General features: G+C 46.3%; 1 protein-coding gene across 2 annotated transcripts; it reads right to left on the bottom strand.

The window, feature by feature from the left end:
* On the bottom strand, window positions 1-22,726 carry LOC127009709 (sodium- and chloride-dependent GABA transporter 1-like). 2 transcript variants are annotated; one of them, XM_050883053.1, is made up of 16 exons: window positions 22,548-22,726; window positions 14,200-14,348; window positions 12,881-12,983; window positions 12,212-12,331; window positions 11,653-11,784; window positions 10,977-11,131; window positions 9,933-10,018; window positions 9,618-9,750; window positions 8,686-8,820; window positions 6,833-7,061; window positions 5,976-6,088; window positions 3,671-3,799; window positions 3,361-3,460; window positions 2,798-2,898; window positions 2,504-2,674; window positions 1-1,387 (listed from the first exon to the last, which is right to left on the bottom strand). In XM_050883053.1, the coding sequence occupies exons 1-16, from the start codon at window positions 22,696-22,698 to the stop codon at window positions 1,175-1,177; spliced, it is 2,220 nt and encodes a 739-aa protein (XP_050739010.1). In that variant the 5' UTR covers window positions 22,699-22,726; the 3' UTR covers window positions 1-1,174. The 2 variants fall into 2 exon arrangements, with proteins under 2 accessions (XP_050739010.1, XP_050739011.1); XM_050883054.1 differs by lacking the exon at window positions 14,200-14,348 and having other exon boundaries at window positions 22,548-22,625.
* Between the last annotated feature and the right edge of the window lie 958 nt (window positions 22,727-23,684).

The following is a 23,684-nucleotide window of genomic DNA, read 5'->3' as shown; positions in this document are numbered from 1 at the left end:
CAACAACAGAAATAAAACGTGTTCTGACATGTAACTGGCTACGTGTGTTGTGCAATGTGCTGTGAATATTCTTACAAGTTATTTTTTTTATTATTTCATTTTTATTTTTATTTTTTCGCAAGTTCAAAGGTCAATGGGACGGAGATGAGGACCGAGGCCACGCGTAGCTATAGCGTATGCCCTCAACTGTACTTTTACCTTTTCCCTATCGACTCTAACTCTCCCTGTCCAATGCATCTTGTCCATAATCCTGACCTCACATCAGCCATGACGACCCGGGCGGCTGATCCTCTCCGTGGCCTTGTGAAACAGTCGTGAGGGGAGTTTAAGAACGTGACCACAAGATGAACCTTCCACGACGCCTCCCCGTGCGGCGGCCACCACGACAACGACGACTAATAAGGCTGAAAAGACTGTTCCCTCTGACTATACGGTGCGGCCTTACCCTTGGGAGCCGGCAGTGTGCGGCGCCAAAGTCCAAAGGTGCCTTGTGGAAACTCGGCCACATCCAACGTGACTTCATTCCTAAATTCGTCTCATTTCTTCCTTTACTAACACGGCACTGCTTATTCATCCTCCCCAACGAGACTTCCATCTTAACCTTTGTCTTATTTCTTAATTTGTAACAGTATTTTTTTATATGCTGCCCCTTGGACGGCCCCAGCCCAATAGTGGTGCAGGCGAATTATATTTATAGTGGCTGCCGTGATGTATGACTCTCGCTTGGCCTGTGCTGCCCTCCGGTGATCCTCTTGACCGAGGTCGCTGAATTCAGGGTTGACGGCAGGTCTGGGCAGCATGGGGGTCATCTTCAGACACTCGGCGATGGTTTGAAAAATCAGCGTGTTTCGGTGGGACTCGAACATAGTCCACGCTAGGTCCTCGGGCTCACCACGCCCCCACGCTGACCACTTGACCGCCTCCTCCACGATATTTCTCCTTTGCAACAGGTTAAAGTTCGTCTTCCTTCTTCATTTGGCATCATTGCGTTGCTTATTTCGCCTTTGCAACGAGCCTTCTTACTTAAAGTTCGTCTTCCTTCCTTATTTTGTAACACTGTATTGCATATTCATCTTTTGCAACGGGACATCCATCTCAAAGTTTGCCTTATTTCTTGTTAACACTGTATAGTCTCTTGTCCTTCGAGTACCCTGTGTTATGCTCCACCGCTAAGTCAGACCTGAGCTATCTTGGGCACCTTGGACTTTGCGGGAGACTTGAGGGGGACGGCTTCGTAGGCTGAGGGTCTTGGGCGTGGAAAGGAGAGGTCGGGGTGGAGGAGGCGGTGACGCAGCGGCTCTTGGCGGCACAGCGCGAGCCACTCCTCCCTGTGAGACTCGTTAGCGGGCCCCCACGAGTCCTTGGGCGTGAACCCGGTCTGAAGGCGCTGCAGCGGGAGGGACAGAAGGGGTTGAAAATATGCAGGAAGGGATGTAGTGCTTGTATTAGGGCAAAGAGTGAAGGGGAACGATAGAAGTGGATGAATGACTTACTGAAATGAGAGACAGAAAGACAATGAGAAAGAAAGGAAGAAAGGAAGAAAAGAGGCAATGTAGAGCTTGTATTAGGGCGAAGGAGTGAAAAGGTAATGAAAGAAATGGTCAAATGAGTTACTGAAAGGAGAGAAAAAGAGATAATGGGACTGAACGCAGAAGAAAAAGAAAAGAAGGAAGGCAGTGCTTGAATTAGGGCAACGAGGGAACAGGGAATGAAGTAAATAGTTAAATCAGTTACAAAAATGTAGATAAAGTGAAGGAAAAACATTAGTAAGGTATGCACGTAGGGAAAAAGAGGGAGGGAGGGAGAAACACGCAAAAGATATAGAAGAACGAGATAGAAGAAGCAGAAGAAGAAGAAGAAGAAGAAGGCGAGAGCGGTGCATGGTCTAGTAGGCGAGGCGAACTGATCCAGTATTCATGAGACACACAGTTACAAAGGTCATCGGCGTAGGAAGAGCAGTTACTCTATGAAGCCGAAGGAGAGCTTGTATAGAGGTTATGGAAGATGCAGCAAAGAACAAAGGAGAGAGAGGCAGCAAAGAAATCTATCCCATCCCAATCAATAAAAGGTTACTGAGGAAGGCCCAGAAAAGGTTATTATGAGCGGGAGGCGTAGGAAAGTTACTCTAAGATGCCGAAAGGGAGCTTGTTCAGAGGTTATATAAGATGCAGCAAAGAACAGAGGAGAGAGAGAGAGACAACAAAGAAATCTGTCTTGTCCCAATCAATAAAAGGTTACTGAGGAAGGCCCAGAAAAGGTTGTTATGAGCGGGAGACGCAGGAGAGTTACTGAAGAGGAGCTTGTAAAAAAGTTAAGTATTGTTCTGCAAACACATACACAAACATATACAAAAAAAAGTAAGACAAACAAGAACACACACACACACACACACACACACAGATCCCCCATCCCACCCCCACACAGCCACCTCCCAACTCCCACCCCCGCACAGCCCCCTCCCAACACTCCCACCACCCTCCCCCCACGCAACCCCCCCCCCCACCTTGCACGGGGAGCCGGTAGTGCCACAGGTGAGGTAGTAGATGACATAGGCGGGCACGGCGGCCATGGAAGTGACGGCCGTGAGCCAGCCGATGCCCTGCGCCCAGTCCGGCAGCACCTCCCCGCGGTAACTGGCCGGCGCGTTGCTCACCACCGTGTTGATGAAGATGAACTGGTGGGGAGGGAGAGGGAGAGACTGGGAGTGAGCTGGGGGTGTGTACGAGTTAGTGGGAAGAAGTAGGAATAAATATATATGCATGTACACACACACACACACACACACACACACACTCACAATGATGCCCAGCGGAGTGACCACGAGCCAGGCGCCGTACCAGAAGTAGCTGATCCGCTCCCCCGTCATCATTTGAAGGTCCCGAACCGTCCGTCCCGCCCCTGGAAGATGATGGGAAAAAGATGCGGTGTAGAGAGGGAAGGTGACTATGGAAGCGATGCTGGTGGTGGGAGAAAGATGATGGTTGTGGTGGTGGTGGTGATGAGGGGTATAGAAGTAGAAGCGGAAGACGTAGTGTAGATGTGTGGTAGTGATGGTGGGAGAAAGATGAAGGTAAGGATGAAGTGTAGAAGGGTCGGAGGTGATGCTGGCGGGATATACGTGAGGAAGATGATAATGGAAGATGTAGATGTACCCTTCCGAAATTGACCTGTCTTTCGGCTACTCCCCCTGACTCTTGTAGGAGCAGCGAGTAGCGGCCTTTTGTTTCATTATTGCTTCCTTATTTTTGCCCTTGAAGTGTTTCCTCTACTATAAAAAAAGGGGTAGAGGGGAAGGTGAGGACGGTGTTGGTGGTGATGGAGATGGTGGGAGGAAATCACTAAGACTCTCCCGTGACTCACCGTATATGAACCCAAAGACGACAATTTCACAGAGGCAGTTGAGGATCAGCGTGTAGGAGGAGCTGTACCAGTCCACCAGGGCCAGCCAGTACATTCCGCCCTGAGAACACACCACAAGTCACGTTCAGTATGTAGATCAGTATGTAGTAGTCTGGTAGATGTCCTGATAACCGCCTATCAACCCTTTAGACAAACTCTCTAGCAAGATGGCGCCACTATAAACAACTCTCTCTCTCTCTCTCTCTCTCTCTCTCTCTCTCTCTCTCTCTCTCTCTCTCTCTCTCTCTCTCTCTCTCTCTCTCTCTCTCACCCTGGTACAGAAGAGGAGGGAGACCAGCACATCGATTAAGCAGATGAAGAAGGTGACGAAGCTGCGGTGAGGTCTGAGTCGCGGGTACTCGTCCACTAGAGACACTGTGAGGTTCTCGATGTGGGCGATCTGAGGAGACGGGATTGAGGAAGAGAGGGAGACGTAGGCAAAGAGGTATATACATAAGTGAGTAGGTAAGTAAGTATGTATGTTAGTAGGCCAGTTGGTGAGTATGTAAGGAAAGAAGGAAGTTAGTTAGTCAGTTAGTGAGTGAGTGAGTGAGTGAATAAGTTAGTATGTAGATAGATTGTTACACACACACACACACACACACACACACACACACACACACACACACACACACACACACACACACACAGCTGTCTCCTTTGTTGTAAAAAAAATGTTAGTAGGTCAGTTGGTGAGTTTGTAAGGAAAGAAGGAAGTTAGTTAGTTAGTGGGTGAGTTAGTGAGTGAGTGAGTGAATAAGTTAGTATGTAAATAGATTCTTACACACACACACACACACACACACACACACACACACACACACACACACACACACACACACACACACACACACACACTCTTCCCTTCAGATTGGAAAAAGGCTAACGTGACACCGATTTTTAAGAAAGGAGACAAAAAAGTACCAGGTAATTACAGGCCCATTAGTCTAACTTCGGTTGTAGGTAAGCTACTTGAGGGCATAATTAGAGACAAAATTGTTAGTTACCTTGAAAGCCACTCATTAATTGGGGACTCACAACATGGCTTCCGAAACAAAAGATCCTGCCTATCAAACCTATTAACCTTTTATAACGACCTCTTCACTGTTTATGACGTAACCAAATCACTGGACGTAGTCTATCTTGATTTCCAGAAAGCGTTTGATAAAGTCCCGCATCATAAATTACTTTACAAATTAAAGCAAATAGGTATTGACGGTCAAGTAAACCAATGGATCGCGAATTGGTTGAGCAACAGACAACAAAGAGTAGTGATTGACGGATTTAACTCAGAGTGGGCGCCTGTCACTAGTGGCGTCCCTCAGGGCTCGGTTCTTGGCCCAGTGCTCTTCATTATTTACATCAACGACGTGGATGTTGGACTCAATAACCGCATTAGTAAATTTGCAGACGACACAAAGATTGGTAACTCGGTTCTGACTGACGAAGACAGGCAAAGCCTCCAAGAGGATTTGCACAAAATTTCAGCTTGGTCGGATAGATGGGAGATGCCCTTTAACGTAGACAAGTGCCAGGTCCTTCAAGTTGGAACGAGGAATAAGAAGTTCGAATACGAAATGCGCGGCGTTAAACTCAAAAGCGTTCAATGCGTCAAGGACTTTGGGGTAAAAATCGCGTCAAACCTCAAATTCTCACAGCAATGCATCGATGCAGCAAATAAAGCGAACAGAATGTTGGGCTTCATTAAAAGAAACTTTGTATTCAAGAATAAAGATGTAATACTCGCTCTACAACAGTTTAGTCAGACCCCACTTGGAATATGCGGTACAGTTTTGGTCTCCCCACCATGCAAAGGATATTGCTAAATTAGAAGGTGTTCAGCGTCGGGCAACGAAAATGATCCCTTCCTTGCGCAACAAATCCTACGAAGAAAGGCTTTCTACCCTTAACATGTTCTCTCTTGAGAAACGTCGCCTCCGAGGAAAACTGATCGAATGTTTTAAAATACTTAATGGTTTCACGAATGTAGACAGATCAACATTGTTTATGATCGATGACACTTTGCGCACGAGGAACAATGGCGTAAAACTCAGATGTAGACAAGTAAATTCAGACTGCACCAAATTTTCTTCACCAACGTTGTAGTGCGAGAATGGAATAAGCTTCCACCATCAGTGGTCCAGTGTAACACGATTGACTCCTTCAAAAATAAGCTCGACCGTCACTTCCTTCAACTTAATATCAACTAGAGTAGAAATGCAACGTTTTGGAGTCTTCTGATTAATGTAAAATCACTTAGGTTTAAGGACAGACCACCAAGTCTGGACCATGGGGTCTGTGTGGTCTGATTTTCTATGTAAATCTATGTAAATCTCTCTCTCTCTCTCTCTCTCTCTCTCTCTCTCTCTCTCTCTCTCTCTCTCTCTCTCTCTCTCTCTCTCTCTCTCTCTCTCTCTCTCTCTCTCTCTCTCTCTCTCTCTCTCTCTCTCTCTCTCTCTCTCTCTCTCTCTCTCTCTCTCTCTCTCTCTCTCTCTCTCTCTCTCTCTCTCTCTCTCTCTCTCTCTCTCTCTCTCTCTCTCTCTCTCTCTCTCTCTCTCTCTCTCTCAGATACATACCATGGAGTCGATGCCGAGGAAGAAGATCATCAGGAAGAAGAGGACGGCCCAGAGAGGCGCGAAGGGCATGAGGGAGAGCGCCTCGGGGTACGTGATAAAGACCAGCGAAGGACCTGTCAAGAGGGAGGGAGAGAACATGAGCCGTATCCTTACACAACTCGGCACCCAGGCACTCGTATTTGACAAGGCTTTCGTAGGAGTTGTGGGGGGCATTTCCTGGGTTACTTTATGACCCTGGTGGTAGACTGACCCTTCTTCTGTACCGCGAACCTATAAAACCACTCATTAGAACCCGATTAATTTTTTTTCGGCCTTTGGAAATAGTTGATGTGGAGGCGAAAACGTCTGAGAGAGGGACGTATTCAGTTCGCCTGTTTGAGAAGTCTCTTGTCGCCGCCACCTTCTGCTCGCTACTGTCCCCGGCATCCAACCCTCCCAGCAGCGTCGTGGCACCCTGCATCACTCACCAGCCGCCGCGACCTTCTGCTCCCTACTGTCCCCGGCATCCAACCCTCCCAGCAGCGTCGTGGCACCCTGCATCACTCACCAGCCGCCGCGACCTTCTGCTCCCTACTGTCCCCGGCATCCAACCCTCCCAGCAGCGTCGTGGCACCCTGCATCTCTCACCAGCCGCCGCCACCTTCTGCTCCCTACTGTCCCCGGCATCCAACCCTCCCAGCAGCGTCGTGGCACCCTGCATCACTCACCAGCCGCCGCCACCTTCTGCTCCCTACTGTCCCCGGCATCCAACCCTCCCAGCAGCGTCGTGGCACCCTGCATCTCTCACCAGCCGCCGCCACCTTCTGCTCCCTACTGTCCCCGGCATCCAACCCTCCCAGCAGCCTCGCACCACTCACCCGCCGCTGTCACCTTCTCCACAGTCGTCCCGGTCCGGTGCGCCATGAAGCCGAGCACGGAGAACACGACGAAGCCCGCCAGGATCGACGTGAAGCAGTTGAGGAGCGGCACCACCAGGGCATCGCGTTGGCACCGGTTGCGGAACTTGTTGTAGGAGCCCAGCGAGGTGAGGATGCCCCAGCCAGGCCCCAGCGAGTAGAAGATTTGAGCCGCCGCCGCCGCCCAGACCTGAGGAAGGGAGACGGAGAGAGGAGAACGTTGGTGTAGGAAGACTGAGATGGAACGGAGAAGGGGTTGGCAAGGGGGTTAGATCACGTGCTAGACTCGAGATTAACAGTCAGTGTGTTTGTGATGCTGCGTCTTGGGAACGAGAGGAGAGAGATAGATAGATAGACAGGCAGATATAAAGATCGATAGAGAAGGAAAGTGAGTGAGAGAGTGAAAGAAAGTGTGAGAGAGAGAGAGAGGATATCCAAGGGTGTGTATATATTGTTGAGAAGAAGAGAAAAAAAAGAAGAAAATGAAGAAGTAAAAGAAGAAGAGGAAGAAGAAGAAGAAGAAGAAGAAGAGAACAACGGTATACAAGTGAAGTAGAGAGGAGGGAGGGAGAGAAAAAAGAAAGAAAGAAGATGACGATGGAGAAGAAGAAGAAGAAGAGGAGGAGGAGGAGGAGGCTGGCGGTGTAATCAATAGTCCTCGAGGAGAAGAAACGGTGGCAAGGCAAAGGGCAGGCGGGCGGTATTTTAAGCTGACATTCAAAGTTCCTGCCGCGACTTTCTGGCTGAAGGTCGTTGTGGAGGCCTCCTGGTAACTGCACCTCCTTGCTTGACGCTGTGAGTTACCTGCTGAGGGGCGACGAGGGAGGCGTGAAGTGATTGCTACGCCGTTTTTTTAATAATTTTTTTTAGGTTCTGCATGTGGCGCCGGTAGGCTTTTTTTGAGGGGCCTCTTTATCGTTCCCAGCCCATTCGTGACGCAGGTGAATTTTTTTTATAGTGTCTGCCGTGATGTATGGCCCACGCTGCCCCCCGGTGTAGCCTTCCGCTCCTCTGCGATGAATTGAAAATCAGCGTGTTTCGGTGGGACTCGAACCTAGGTGCACGGGCTCACCACGCCTCCACGCTGACCACTCGGCCACCGCCTCCCCAAAGAAGGTAAAGGAGGCAACTCATTGGCAAAATAAAGATTAGACAAAGCCCGCTGACTGGCGCGGCTCCCGTAAATAGCTGATGGAGTAGCCAGAAGGCGGTGAGAATTTTGAGTTTCTTTTTTTTTAATGTTCCGCTTTTTTTTTATAGTAGACGAGTCAATACAAGGGCATGAAAAAAGGAAACATATGGGGCTTTTTTTATTATTGTTTTATTTTTTTTTTTGCCCTTGAGCTGCCTCCTTTGTTGTAAAAAAAAAAAAAAAAACACCTCACTGCTCCTAAAAAGAGTCAGAGGAGTGGTCGAAAGATGGGTGGCGCCGGTAGGCTTTTTGATGGGGCCTGGTGGTCGGCTCCGCCCGTTATGGCGCAGGAAAATGTTTATAGTGGCGCCATCTTGCTTGGCTCATGTTGCCCCGGGAGCTCATCTTTCTTCCTCTTTTTAGAAGGAGAAACTTCAGGACAACATTGTTATCTTGTAGCGCGGGGCGGGGCGGGGCGGGGCGGGGGGGGCGGGGCGAACCACCACCCAGCCACCGCTTCCCCCGCCTCGTAAGCAGGGAGAAACACACACAAAGGAACGCTGTTGATGATAATTATGCAAACGATGAAGGAGGTAGAAGGTAGGGAGGTCACTGGAATACTTTGCCATCACCGTGACCCCAACTACTAACCACAACCCCCCCCCCCCCGTGTCTCACTTACCTCGAGGTCCCGCAGCTTGGAGAAGTTCGGGTAGAGGTAGAAGTATATGCCGTCCGAGGCCCCGGGGAGCGTCAGGCCGCGTAACAGTAGCGTGAACAGCATGACGAAGGGGAAGGTGGCGGTGAACCAGACCACCTAAGGACGAGGACGAAAGTTGGAAAGTTTCGTTTAGTCGGCGCAACATCTGAGGTCATGTGCCGGAGAGAGACAAGAGGGGGAAGGAGTTATAGGAGAAGGGAACAGACCCCAGGAGACGGGACACAACCCCCGATTAATACCTGGTACCCATTCACTGCTGGGTGGACAGGGGCGTAGGGTATCGAAAAAGCCGCCCAAGTTTTTCCACTCCGCCCGGGAATCGAACCCGGGCTCTCTCGATTGTGAGCTGAGTGTGCTAACCACTGCACCACGAAGCCCCCCGGACGAGGACGAGGAGACGCGGTTTGGAGGGGGAGGGAGGAGGGAGAATGAGAAGAAAGAAGGGTCGGTGATGTCAAACGCTTCCGCCTCTCACACCAAGTACTTCCAAAGGCCAAACAGGAGATCAGTCGGGTTCTAATGAGTGTTTGTTTAGGTTCAGGGTACAGAAGAAGGGTCAAACTACCACCAGGGTCATTAAACTTACCATGGGCATTTCCAGGGGTAGTAGTTTTATGACCCTGGTGGTAGTGTGACTCTTCTTCTGTACCGTGAACCTAAAACAACACTCCTTAGAATCCAATTGAGCTCCGTTTTGGCCTTAAGAAATACTTGATGTGAGTGGCGGAAGCGTCTGAAAATACCGACCTATATTAAATGAAAAAGGTATAGGAGGAAAGAAGTTAGGTGAAGGCAGAGAAGAAAGGAGAGGGAGAGAGAGAGCGTGCCTAACCTAACCTCACTCTTAACCATACCAGAAGGAAACGGGTAAGAAACGACTCCTTCCCCCTTACCTTCCCGAAGACGTTGATGCCCTTGAAGACGCAGAGGAACACGAAGACCCACGTAAAGACGGACGCGCCCACCACCGGCCACCTGAACCCCGCCAGCTCCGTCATGCCCTCAGACAGCTCCAGAATGTGGTTGCTGGGGGACGAAGAGGAGGAGGAGGAGGAGGAGGAGGAGGTGAGGGATTGCAATGTGAAAGAGCGAGAGAGAGAGGGATGGATGGATTGCAGACATGAGATAGAAGAATGAATGAAGGAATGAAGGAAGGAAGGAAAGACAGACAGAAAGAAGGAAGGAAAAAACATCTCTCATACACTTACTGGAAGAACTCGTCGGCCGGGGAGGGCGGGGCGAGGTCAGAGGTCATGTTGGGAGAGGCTCTGGTCAGGTTCCTATATTCCTCCGTCTGTTGGGTGAGGTTAGGTTAGTGATTCTCTCTTTCTCCCTCCCTCCCTTCCTCTCTTCCTTAACTTCTCTTCTTTCCTCCTTGTCTCTCTCCTTCCGTAACTTGTATCTCTCCTTTCTCTCTTTTTCCCTTCGCTTTTTCTTGCTTTCTTTCCCCTGTGTTAATAGTTTTCCTTCCTTCCTTCCTTCCTTCCTTCCGTTAGCTCCCTTCCCTTCCTCCTCTCCTTCTATGCCTTCTATTATGTGTTTTGTTTATTTTTGTCTCTCTTGCCTTCCACTCTTCTGCCTTTCCTTCTTTTCCATGTTTTGCTAGTTTTCCTTCCTTCCTCCCTTCCCTTCCTCCTCTCCTTCTATCCCTTCTAGTATGTGTTTTACCGTACTTTCTTCTCTTTCTTGCCTTCCACTCTTCTCCCTTTCCTTCTTTTCCATGTTTTACTAGTTTTCCTTCCTTCCTCCCTTCCCTTCCTCCTCTCCTTCTATCCCTTCTAGTATGTGTTGTACCGTACTTTCGTCTCTTTCTTTCCTGATTTCCTTCACTTCACCGTTTTCCATCTAGTCTTTATTTCTTTGTTCTTTTGCACAAGTTTTTGCCATCTTTCCTTTCTTAATTTCCTTCTTAACTTTCCCTCACTGCTTTCCTTACATTCTTTCTTCCTCTTTTCTTTCCTTAAACACGATTTCGCTAACTTTCCTTCCTTCATAACTTTCTTCTTTTTTTCCTTTCATTCTTCCTTCCTTTTTCCTTACTAATACACGTTTTCGCTATCCTTCCTTCCTTCCTTCTTTCCTTCCCTTAATATCACTTCACTTCACTTTTTTCATCCTATTCTTCCTTCCTTCTCCTTACTTTTATCCGAATCCGCTACATAACCTTCCTTCCTTCCTCCCTGGCTGCCCCTCCCTTCTTCCCTCCCTCCCTCCCTCCCCGCCCTCCTGCCTCCTGCCCTCTCTGGACCCACGCCGCAACAGTCGGGACTATTCCACGGGTTGTCGCAGGAGGCCCACGGGAGGCTGCTGCTGAAGGAGTTGACGAGGTACACGAGCGGGTAGGCGATGATCACGTTATACACCGTCACGAACACCAGGTTCACCAGGAACGTCGCGTAGCCGGCGCCTGGGGAGGGGAGGAAGTGCTTATAGACAGTCACTAACACCACCGGGGAGAGTCGCCTAGCTTACACCTGGGGACACACCGCTCTGGTAGCTCAGTGATTAGAGCTTTGCGTTGCCAGGCTCCGACCTGCCAGGAGGAGGTTCGAGCCCCGCTCAGGCCGGGGGTTTTCCGCTGACAATGGACAATCGGGAGGGTATTTGATGGCGATGACGAGCCCAGCACGTGATCAGGTCGGGGTGAATCACACACACACACACACACACACACACACACACACAAGATGAACTTGTATGTGTCAACGACATTCACAGATTTAGAGAATTATTGTATGACGAACTGGTTTCAAAATATGGACAATACGAGTCTGCTCAATTCTGTAAAAATACAATTAAGTAAACACACACACACACACACACACACACACACACACTTGTTCTCCCCCTCCTCCCCCCCTCCACCCCCCACACACACGTACCCCGCCCTCCCCTATACCCCCCCCCCCCCCACACACACACCCTTACCTTTGAGGATGGGACAGACGCGGTAGATGGTGAGGCAGGAGGAGGACGTGAACTGGCCCAGCGAGGACTCCAGCAGGTACAGGGGAATTCCCACCAGCACCAGCGTCAACACGTAGGGGATCAGGAACGCCCCTACAGGCAGGAACGAGAAGGAACGTGAGAGTATAAGAACGTAAGGGGTTTGAATAAGAAGGATTGACTGACTGACTAGTTGACTGGGTTAAATCTTGATTAGGAAGGAACGTGGGAGCAAAAGAACGTAAGAAATTTGAATAGGAAGGAACGTGAGAGTTTTAGAACGTAAGGAGTTTCCATAAGAGATCCCCCTCCTCTTTCTCACCACCACTACCACCACCACCACCACCACCACCACCACTACCACCATCATCACCACGAGCACAACCACCACTACCACCATCACCCCGACAACCACCATCACCACCATTATCCCTCTCCCTCTCTTCCACCACCCCCACAGCCACCCACCACCCCCACCCCCACAGCCACCCTCACCACCACCACCCTCACCACCACCACCACCACCACCGCCGCTCCTCACCTCCGCCGTTCATGTAGCAGAGGTAAGGGAATCTCCACACATTGGCCAGCCCGATCGCAAAGCCCGCCACGGAGAGGAAGTAGTCCCACTTGTTCTGCCAAAGACCTCGCTCGGCGCTGCCTGTGTGTGTGTGTGTGTGTGTGTGTGTGGATAGGGGAGGGAGGGGTATGTGTGTGTGGGGGGTGGGGAGTGGAGGGGGGGGAGGAGGGTGAGAGCAAGTGTGTGTGTGTGTGTGTGTGTGTGTGTGTGTGTGTGTGTGTGGATAGGGGAGGGAGGGGTATGTGTGTGTGGGGGGTGGGGGGTGGAGGGGGGGGGAGGAGGGTGAGAGCAAGTGTGTGTGTGTGTGTGTGTGTGTGTGTGTGTGTGTGTGTGTGTGTGTGTGTGTGTGTGTGTGTGTGTGTGTGTGTGTGTGTGTGTGTTTGGGGAGAAAATGAACGTTATTGTTATTATTATTATTTTTTTACTTTGGTTTTCCTATCCATTTATTTTTTTATTTAATTCTATTCTTTTTATATATTTTTTCTAATGTGTTTGTCTATAAAGCTATCTTGACTTACTACTACTACTACTGCTACTACTGCTACTACTACTACAACTACACCCCCCCACACCCCCCCCCACACACCCACACCCACTCCCCCCCCCACACACACACACACACACACGCACCTGAGTCTTGCGAGAGGGACATTTTCCGTGAGATTAGGACCTCATCTTGCAAGTCCTGTTCCCCTCCTTCACCGCCGACGCCGCCGCCCTCCTCCAGCCCGCCCTGTAAGAGTGTGTATTAGGATCTCGGTGGTCATTTCCGTGGCGCTGCCCCTTGAGTCTGTGATGGGAAGAGACTCATGCATATAATAATAATAATAATAATAATAATAATAATAATAATAATAATAATAATAATAATAATAATAATAATAATAATAATAATAATAATAATAATAACAATAATAATAATAATAATAATAATAATAATAATAATAATAATAATAATAATAATAATAATAATAATAATAATAATAATAATAATAATAATAATAATAATAATAATAATAATAATAATAATAATAATAATAATAATAATAATAATAATAATAATAATAATAATAATAATAATAATAATAATAATAATAATAATAATAATAATAATAATAATAATAATAATAATAATAATAATAATAGTAATAATAATAATAATAATAATAATAATAATAATAATAATAATAATAATAATAATAATAATAATAATAATAATAATAATAATAATAATAACAATAATAATAATAATAACATCAACAACAGCAACGATGAAATCAACCATACTATTTCTACTATTATATTACTATTGCTGTACTAAACCCCCGTAGCCTACATCAACTACTATTTCTTCAACTATTATACTATTGCTGTACAAACCTAGGCTAAATAGTATTGCGCTTACCTTCTGTGTCTGTCTGTATTAACTGTCCTTATTGGATATGTATGTAAAGAAAAAAACAACAACATATATACCGTTCACACTACCATTGCATCTATGCCCCGCCCACCAGCGTCACTTCGGAAGTACCCGATACCAAGGGACACTTAAACATATATATTACCTGAAATGACTGTAATTATTAAGGCATTTATATATTTTACTCGAATATATAATTTATTTCCTCATTTATTACGCAAGTGTTTTCCTGTAAATTGATACTATCTCTCTCTGTCTGTTTGTCTGTCTCTCTGTCTCTCTGTCTGCCTGTATCTCTCTCTCTCTCATGATCTTTTTTATGAGGGAAAGGAAGGAATGAGAGACGGAGAATGAAAGAGAGAGAGAGGAGGAGGAGGAGGAGAGAGAGAGAGAGAGAGAGAGAGAGAGAGAGAGAGAGAGAGAGAGAGAGAGAGAGAGAGAGAGAGAGAGAGAGAGAGAGAGAGAGAGAGAGAGAGAGAGAGAGAGAGAGAGAGAGAATAAATAAAATAAAATGGTATGCTTGACTTACCTCCAATTTTGCCTTGTCTCTTTGTTCTTTGTTGAGAGATACGTCGCCCTCCTTTCCTCCTCCTCCTCCTCCGCCCCCTCCTCCGTCACCTTTCCTTCCTCCTCCTCCTCCTCCTCCTCCCTCTCTTCCGTCCGGTCCAGGCTTCATACCTTACGCATGGAAGAATGGAAAATTAATGGTTTCGTGTTCTCGGGCAGTTGAGGTGGTGGCTATGGTGGTGGTAGTGGTGGTGGTAGAAGTAGTAGCGATAGTTATGGTAGTAGTAGTAGTAGTAGTAGTAGTAGTAGTAGTAGTAACAGCAGAAACAGTATCACTATCATAACTTCAACACCACCACCACCACCACCACCACCGCCAGTTTGACCCGTCTTCTGTATCATGAACCTAAAAGAACACTTATGAGAAACCAATTAATGTACTTTTTAGGCTTTGGAAATAGTTTTATGACCCTGGTGGTAGTTTGACCCTTCCTCTGTACCATGAACCTAAAAGAACACTTATGAGAAACCAATTAATGTACTTTTTAGGCTTTGAAAACAGTTTTATGACCCTAGTGGTAGTTTGACCCTTCCTCTGTACCACAAACCTAAAAGAACACTCATGAGAAAACAATTAATGTACTTTTTAGGCTTTGGAAATAGTTTTATGACCCTGGTGGTAGTTTGACCCTTCCTCTGTACCATAAACCTAAAAAGACACTCATTAGGACCCGATTAATATATTTCTCGGCCTTCGGAAGTACTTGACGTGAGAGGCGTAAGCGTCTGAAAAAACCGCCCTAAGAGTGACAGTCGCGTCCCCGCTCCCATAGGTTCCTTGCTCGTGTTTCTTGTCACTCTGGACGGCACGGTAATTAGGTCCAGTAGCGTGCGTGTGGCGGCGTCATTAACAGTGTAAAGGTCCCAGCATACCGGAGTGACGGACACGAAGAAAACTGGATTAGTCGAGTAATTTACGTACTAAAAGCCTTTCTGCTCCACTTCCGGTTCGTATGACAAAGAGCCGTGTTTTTAGACGCTTTCGGGGCTAAGAACAGCTGTTGCCCAACGCCACAAAGGAGAAAGTCGGGTTCCCAGGAGTGCTTTTCACGTTCATGGTACAGCAGAAGCCTTGTCAAACTATCACTAGGCTCATAAAACTACTTACCGATGGAAATACTATATACTAACACAGCCACTACCAAAACCTTGTCAGACTATTACTAGGCTCACAAAACTACCCACCCATGGAAATACTAACACCACAACCTCTACGAAAGCCTTGTCAGACTATTACTAGGCTCACAAAACTACCCACCCATGGAAACACTAACACCACAACCTCTACGAAAGCCTTGTCAGACTATTACTAGGCTCACAAAACTACCCACCCATGGATATACTAACACCACAACCTCTACGAAAGCCTTATCAAACTATCACTAGGCTCATAAAACTACCCACCCATGGCGGTGGCCGAAGTGATAGCGTACTGGACCCACATTCGCCGCGTGATGGACGACACGGGTTCGAATCCTCACGCTACCACTCGGATTTTTCAGTCACCGCCGAGTGGCTTAAAACTACCCACATGCTGTCCTGAAGACCACCCATCAACCCGGACTCTAGAGGAAGCCGTCCAAGCGAATCAAGAACGAGTTCCGGGGGGCAGCATGAGCCAATGCAAGATGGCGCCACTATAAACACTCGCCTGCGCCAGAACGGGCTGGGCCGACCATCAGACCCCACCTGGAAGAAGCCTTGGGCCGACCATCAGGCCCCACCGGGAAGATGCCTACCGGCGCAATGGGCAACAACGTAAAAAAAAAAAAAAAAAAAAAAATCACTAGGCTCACAAAACTACCCACCCATGGAAATACTAACACCACAACCTCTGCGAAAGCCTTATCAAACTATCACTAGGCTCATAAAACTACCCACCCATCGAAATACTAACACCAACCTCTACGAAAGCCTTGTCAAACTATTACTAGGCTCACAAAACTACCCACCCTTGGAAATACTAACACCACAACCTCTACGAAAGCCTTGTCAAACTATTACTAGGCTCACAAAACTACCCACCCTTGGAAATACTAACACCACAACCTCTACGAAAGCCTTGTCAAACTATCACTAGGATCACAAAACAACCCACCCATGGAAATACTAACACCACAACCTCTACGAAAGCCTTATCAAACTATCACTAGGCTCATAAAACAACCCACCCATGGAAATACTAACACCACAACCTCTACGAAAGCCTTGTCAAACTATCACTAGGCTCACAAAACTACCCACCCATGGAAATACTAACACCACAACCTCTACGAAAGCCTTGTCAAACTATCACTAGGATCACAAAACTACTTAACATGGAAATACTAACACTACAACCTCTATGAGAGCCTTATCAAAAGTGTGTGTTGTGTGTGTTGTGTGTGTGTGTGTGTGTGTGTGTGTGTGTCCCGAAGTCTTTGTGAATGTGGGATTGAGTGGTATTAGGTCAGTATCAAATTCAATGTTAAGTCTTGCAGGCTTAGCCATAACACGAAGGGAAAGACAGAGAGAGAGAAACGGACAGAAGGAAAGACAGAGAGAGATTTACATACATAGATTTACATAGAAAATCAGACCACACAGACCCCATGGTCCAGACTTGGTGGTCTGTCCTTAAACCTAAGTGATTTTACATTAATTAGAAGACTCCAAAACGTTGCATTTCTACTCTAGTTGATATTAAGTTGAAGGAAGTGACGGTCGAGCTTATTTTTGAAGGAGTCAATCGTGTTACACTGGACACACACACACGTGTGTGTGTGTGTGTGTGTGTGTGTGTGTGTGTGTGTGTGTGTGTGTGTGTGTGTGTGTGTGTGTGTGTGTGTGTGTGTGTGTGTGTGTGTGTGTGTGTGTGTGTTTCCTCCTCCTCCTTCTCTTCCTTTATTTCCTTCCTCATCCTCTTTTTGTTCTTGTTCTTCTTTTTCTTGTTCTCTTTCTTTTTTCTTTTCTTTTTCTTATATCTTTTTTTTCCAGACAGACACACAGAAAGACGGAGAGCGAGAGCGAGAGAGAGACAGAGAGATAGAAGGAAAGACAGACATACGGACAGACACGCAACAGGGCACATCAGTCAGTACGTCAACCTAGATCGAGTACTAACAATGTAAGTACTCGTGAATCATTGAACACACGGCGAGATAATTATGTGGATAACGCACACACACACACACACACACACACACACACACGCAAACCCTAGCTAGACATATCATCGCCAAATCTATCAGCCTTCTCCCTTTCTTCCTCCTCCTCCTCCTCCTCCTCCTCCTCCTCCTCCTTCTCCTCCTCCTCCCATAGCAGCTGATGAATGTATGATGTATGTTTTGCTTATTCTTCGTTGCTAAGATATTTTAACAACTCTTACTTTTATCGATTAGAAAGTGCGTGTGTGTGTGTGTGTGTGTGTGTGTGTGTGTGTGTGTGTGTGTGTGTGTGTGTGTGTGTGTGTGTGTGTGTGTGTGTGTGTGTGTGTGTGTGTGTGTGTGTGTGTGTGTGTGTGTGTGTGTGTGTGTGTGTGTGTGTGTGTGTGTTTCCTCCTCCTCCTTCTCTTCCTTTATTTCCCTCCTCATCCTCTCCTTGTTCTTGTTCTTCTTTTTCTTGTTCTCTTTCTTTTTTCTTTTCTTTTTCTTATTTCTTTTTTTTCCTTTCTTTCTTTTTCCTTCTGATCTTTCTTTCCTTCCATTTTTCTTATATTTCTTTTTATCTATTTTCTATGTTGTTTTTCTTTCCCTTATTTTCTAGAATACGCGGCGATTCTTCTTTTTCCTTTTCTTTTCTTTCTTCTTTTTCTTCTTTCTATTCATCATTCTTCTATTTCTCTTTCAATATTTTCATTTTTATTTTATTTTCTACGGTCGTTTTCTTTCTACTTCTTCTTTCGTTATTTGAATTTTCCTTTGATTTTTCCTTTATTCTTCTATTTTCTTGTTCTTCTTATTCTTCTTGTTCTAGTTAAACTCGTTCCTGCTCTTCCTTTTCTTCATCCTTCTCCTCTTCTTCTCTCTCTCTAGCGAATCCTGACCCCGGATCGGATAATAAGCGTCGATGGGTTAAATAAACAACTATAGATATATAATTACCACTAATGGCCGACAATTACCCTTCGGCCCGGGACACTTGTAGGCAGATCGGTATAGGGGCTGGTGTAGGGCGGGCAATTATACCCTTTAACGAGGCACATGTGGCGTCTGAGTCTTATTATTTAAGTGTACAGCCGGATAAAAAATTCGTATTAGCATATGTCTACGGACGCTGACTGTGGTTATGGCGTATGTAATGAGAAGCTTGAGTAGTGATTTTTAGTTTATTTTGCGTTATTTTTAACGTCTAAGCCTATAGCGCCGGTAGGCTTACTTGAGGGGCCTGGATGGTATTCGGCCAAAGCCCGTCATGGCGTAGGCAAGTGTTTTTAGTGGCGCCATCTGTAGGGGTAAATTTGTGAACGGTTCCAATACTATGAACTAAAACGCACTTTAATATTCTGTCTGGGATCAAATTCTTCTTGCTTTTAAAATAGCAAACTTTGTGAACGGTTCCAAAACCATGAACGTACTTTAGTTTCCTGACTGGGATCAAGTTATTGTGTATAGTATTTGATCTTCTTCCTTTTACCGTTAAAGAGGGATCAAGCACTAACACAAGAACACTAAACAAAAGCATAGAGTCCCTACACGAATTAGCAACTTAAGTGTTTTCTAAGTGTGATCAGAATTCCTATATTTAACATTTGATCTTTATCCTTCCTCTTACTGCTAAAACAACAACAAAAAATAAAACGCTATGACGGGAATCTCAAATTAACAAACAAGCAAACAAAAATACTTGTCTTCAAAAGTCGACAATATAACAAAGTGAATCTGTGGCCTCAGGTAGGCGGTGGCTGAGTGGTTAGCGTGCGCGCCTAGCATTCACGGCGCCTTGAACAACGTCGGTTCGAGTCCCCACGCTACCACCTGGGATTTTTCAGTCACCGCCGAGTGGCCTAAGACTACCCACATGCTGTCCAGAAGACCACCCATCAACCCGGACTCTAGAAGAAACCGTCCAAGTGAATCAAGAATGAGTTCCGGGGGGCAGCATGAGCCAAGCATAACTGGAGCCATTATAAAAAGAATTGCCTGCGCCATAGCGGGCTTGGGCCGACCACCAGGCCCCTGAAGAAAGCCTACCGGCGCTACAGGCCGAGATGTAAAAAAAAAAGTGAGCTGTGAATCCCCTGTGATTAACTATGGGGCCGAGGGTCTGCACCACTTAATTAACTATGGGGCCGAGGGTCTGCACCACTTAATTAAAGAGATAAAAAGGGCGAGAAGTTGTAATGTCGGTATTATTAAACGCTTCCGCCGATCATCAACTATTTCCAAAAAACGAAAAGGAGATTATAACCGGGTTCCAATGGGCGTTTCTTTAGGTGCATGGTACAGAAGGGTCGAACTACCACCAGGCTCACCAGAGTGGTCAGGAAAGGCATATACCCGTGGAACATAAGGAATAGCAAACGGGTCAAGAAATGTAGACGAATGACAGACAGAAAAAGTATGCTAAGTTAGTGGGTTCAGTATTGCATGGTTGGGATGTATGTATAGTTATGATAAAATGTGTTATCTGTTCTCGTATCTTCAACTAACTTTTTTTTCTTTTTTTTTGTAGAGATGAAAAGATGGATGGGACCGTTTAGACTTTAGAAGAAGGGGCAATGACACTGGTTGATGATGATGATGATGATGATATTTGATGATTTATATAACGTAAGAGGGAGACGGAGTGTTTATCTACTGTCCATATCAGACCCTATGACATACCGTTTTTCGCAAATATCTTTCACACGAAGACTCGGATCAGCATGGGACTTTGGCACAGATTGTTTCACACACTCCGCTAATTTTTGACGCTATTGTGCAATGCCAGATGCGGTTAGTTATGACGTTTACTCTTGACTGTGATGGCAAAACCTGCGTGAGCCACTTACACATTCGAACAGGTGAGGCGTGACGTATTTGTGACGTGTATCCACCACCTACCTCCACCCCTGGCTTCCCCTACTCCCATCCCTCCCTTTCCCTCCCTCCTCCTTCTCCCCCCGGTCTCTCTCTCTCTCTCTCTCTCTCTCTCTCTCTCTCTCTCTCTCTCTCTCTCTCTCTCTCTCTCTCTCTCTCTCTCTCTCTCTCTCTCTCTCTCTCTCTCTCTCTCTCTCTCTCTCTCTCTCTCTCTCTCTCTCCTTTATTCTTCTATTTTCTTGTTCTTCTTGTTCATGTTAAACTCGTTCCTGCTCTTCCTTTTCTTCATCCTTCTCCTCTTCTCTCTCTCTAGCGAATCCTGACCCCGGATTGGATAATAAGCGTCGATGGGTTAAATAAACATCTATAGATATAATGGAACTAATGGCCGACCGTTCAATGCGTCAAAGACTTGGGGGTCAAAATCGCGTCAAACCTCAAATTCCCACAGCAATGCATCGATGCAGCAAATAAAGCGAACAGAATGTTGGGCTTCATTAAAAGAAACTTTGTATTCAAGAATAAAGATGTAATACTCCCGCTCTACAACAGTTTAGTCAGACCCCACTTGGAATATGCGGTACAGTGTTGGACCCCACCATGCAAAGGATATTGCTAAATTAGAAGGTGTTCAGCGTCGGGCAACGAAAATGATCCCTTCCTTGCGCAACAAATCCTACGAAGAAAGGCTTTCTACCCTTAACATGTTCTCTCTTGAGAAACGTCGCCTCAGAGGAAAACTGATCGAATGTTTTAAAATACTTAATGGTTTCACGAATGTAGACAGATCAACATTGTTTATGATCGATGACAGTCTGCGCACGAGGAACAATGGCGTAAAACTCAGATGTAGACAAGTAAATTCAGACTGCACAAAATTTTTCTTCACCAACGTTGTAGTGCGAGAATGGAATAAGCTTCCACCATCAGTGGTCCAGTGTAACACGATTGACTCCTTCAAAAATAAGCTCGACCGTCACTTCCTTCAACTTAATATCAACTAGAGTAGAAATGCAACGTTTTGGAGTCTTCTGATTAATGTAAAATCACTTAGGTTTAAGGACAGACCACCAAGTCTGGACCATGGGGTCTGTGTGGTCTGATTTTCTATGTAAATCTATGTAAATCTCTCTCTCTCTCTCTCTCACACACACACACACACACACACACACACACACACACACTTGTGCTATACACGAGATATGAATCCAAGATATTAATGGCAGATTAATATAAATTATATCCCATCTGCATGAGCATCATCAGTGATGACGAGGATGACCTGTTTGTCGATGGTGATGAATGTTGAATGTGGTCAGTTATTTTTTTTTTTTTTGGTATTTCGTTGGGGATAGTTATTTACATTATTAATCCACCCATCATATACTCGCTATCTTCTTTTGTTTGCTATGACTTTTTAACATATCTACATGAACACATATCGTATGGCAGTCTTTTCCGAACATCAGAATAAATTATTCATATATTTCTCCAGTTTCGTTTCACGTTTTTACTCTGCAATGAATTCCCATTTCAATTCCAACGTCATTCCTTTCCGTCTCTTACGCAATTTCCTATAAATGATCAAGCGTCAGCTACGTGCTTCATCCCATCATACGCTCAACGTAACCTGTGGGAAGGAGGGTCATATACTCGTATAGCTTTCAATGGTTGTATAATTGCCAAACAAACCTCATACAGCACTTAAGCAGCATTCAGTTACGCTGGAACAGGAATCAGGGTCGTGTGCATAAAACACCAGACCATACTTAGCATATACTCTCCAGTCATCCGCCATTGTAGACAAGTCATATGTGATACGTCTCGCCTCACCTGTTCGAATGTGTAAGTGGCTCACGCAGGTTTTGCCATAACAGTCAAGAGTAAACGCCATAACTAACCGCATCTGGCATTGCACAAAAGCGTCAAAAATTAGCGGAGTGTGTGAAACAATCTGTGTCAAAGTCCCATGCTGATCCGAGTCTTCGTGTGAAAGATATTTGCGAAAAACGGTATGTCATAGAGTCTGGTATGGACAGTATAGTGTGCATTTGTTTAAATTTTCTCTCTCTCTCTCTCTCTCTCTCTCTCTCTCTCTCTCTCTCTCTCTCTCTCTCTCTCTCTCTCTCTCTCTCTCTCTCTCTCTCTCTCTCTCTCTCTCTCTCTCTCTCTCTCTCTCTCTCTCTCTCTCTCTCTCTCTCTCTCTCTCTCTCTCTCTCTCTCTCTCTCTCTCTCTCTCTGTCACTTTCTCTTTCTGTATCTATCTATCTATCTATCCACCCTTATCTCCCTCCGTCTCTCTTCCACACACCTGTCTGCTGCGTCGTCCTGGCCCCGTCGCACGCTGGCTGGTGTCCGTGGCAAGTGTGGCAAGCCCGGTACTCTATGCACACATCACACGCCTGCCCGGCCTGGTGGTGGGCGGGGTGGCACAGCACACACCTCTCCTCGCCGCCAGCCATCCTGATACTGGCCGCCTCACTGACCTATAGAGTGATGGACTAACACTCAGTAAGTTAGATTCGTATGTCAGGCGCTTCCAACTCCCCCTCCCCCCCACACACACACACACAAACCCTACCTTTACCTATCCTAGTACCCTCATCTCTCCATACAACCTTCTGGTCAGCTACACCCCTATTTACCTTACCCAAACCTACCCGTCCATATAAACTACCCAACCCTCACCCCACAAATACTACCCCTGAAACACTCAACTCCAATCTGCTGTTTCACTCAGTATTGTCAAACGCTTACATCCCTCCCTTCAACTACATTCAGAGGCCAAAAAAGGAGATCAGTCGGGTTCTAATGAGTGTTTTTGTAAGGTTGGGGGCACAGAGGAAGGGACAAACTACCACCAGGGCCACAAAGCTATCGATGGAAATGCCCAAAACTCATACGAAAGCCTTGTCAAATGTGTGAACTGTAGGTTGGTATTGTCAAACGCTTCCAGTCCTCACATCTACAACTTTCAAAGGCCAAAAAAGGAGGTCTGTCGGGTTCTAATGAGTGTTTTTGTAAGGTCGAGGGTATAGAGGAAGGGACAAACTACCACCGGGGCCATAAAGCTACCCCTGGAAATGCCCAGAACTCCTACGAAAGCCCGCCAGCAATCTTGATAATGCCGCCTCACTGACCGATAGAGTGATGGACCAAGCTACTAACCCTCAGGAACTCGGTCTCTTCCCACCCCCAAGCACACACATTTGACAGGGCTTTCATAGGGGTTCTAGGGATTTCCAGGAGTAGTTTTATGACCCTGGTGGTAGCTTGTCCCTTCTTCTGTACCGTGAACCTAAAGAAACACTTATTAGAACCCGACTGATCTCCTTTTCGGCCGTTGGAAAGAGTTGGAGTGAGGGTGGAAGTGTCTGACAATATCGATCTTAGGGCCAGTTTTACAGTTCCCCATGATGGGTTAGTAAGCTCCCAAACCAATACCAGA

Source organism: Eriocheir sinensis, chromosome 41, assembly GCF_024679095.1.
Source record: "Eriocheir sinensis breed Jianghai 21 chromosome 41, ASM2467909v1, whole genome shotgun sequence".
Classification (NCBI taxonomy): Eukaryota; Metazoa; Arthropoda; class Malacostraca; order Decapoda; family Varunidae; genus Eriocheir; species Eriocheir sinensis.
This window is presented reverse-complemented; position numbering and strand designations above follow the sequence as displayed.

Coding starts and splice junctions, on each gene's coding strand:
- LOC127009709 (XM_050883053.1), bottom strand. CDS start 22,698: ATGGCTGGCGGCGAGGAGAGGTGTGTGCTGTGCCACCCCGCCCACCAC. Junction 12,984..14,199: donor GAGACAAGGCAAAATTGGAG/GTAAGTCAAGCA, acceptor ACACTCTTACAG/GGCGGGCTGGAGGAGGGCGG. Junction 3,461..3,670: donor CCCTCCTCTTCTGTACCAGG/GTGAGAGAGAGA, acceptor GTGTGTTCTCAG/GGCGGAATGTACTGGCTGGC.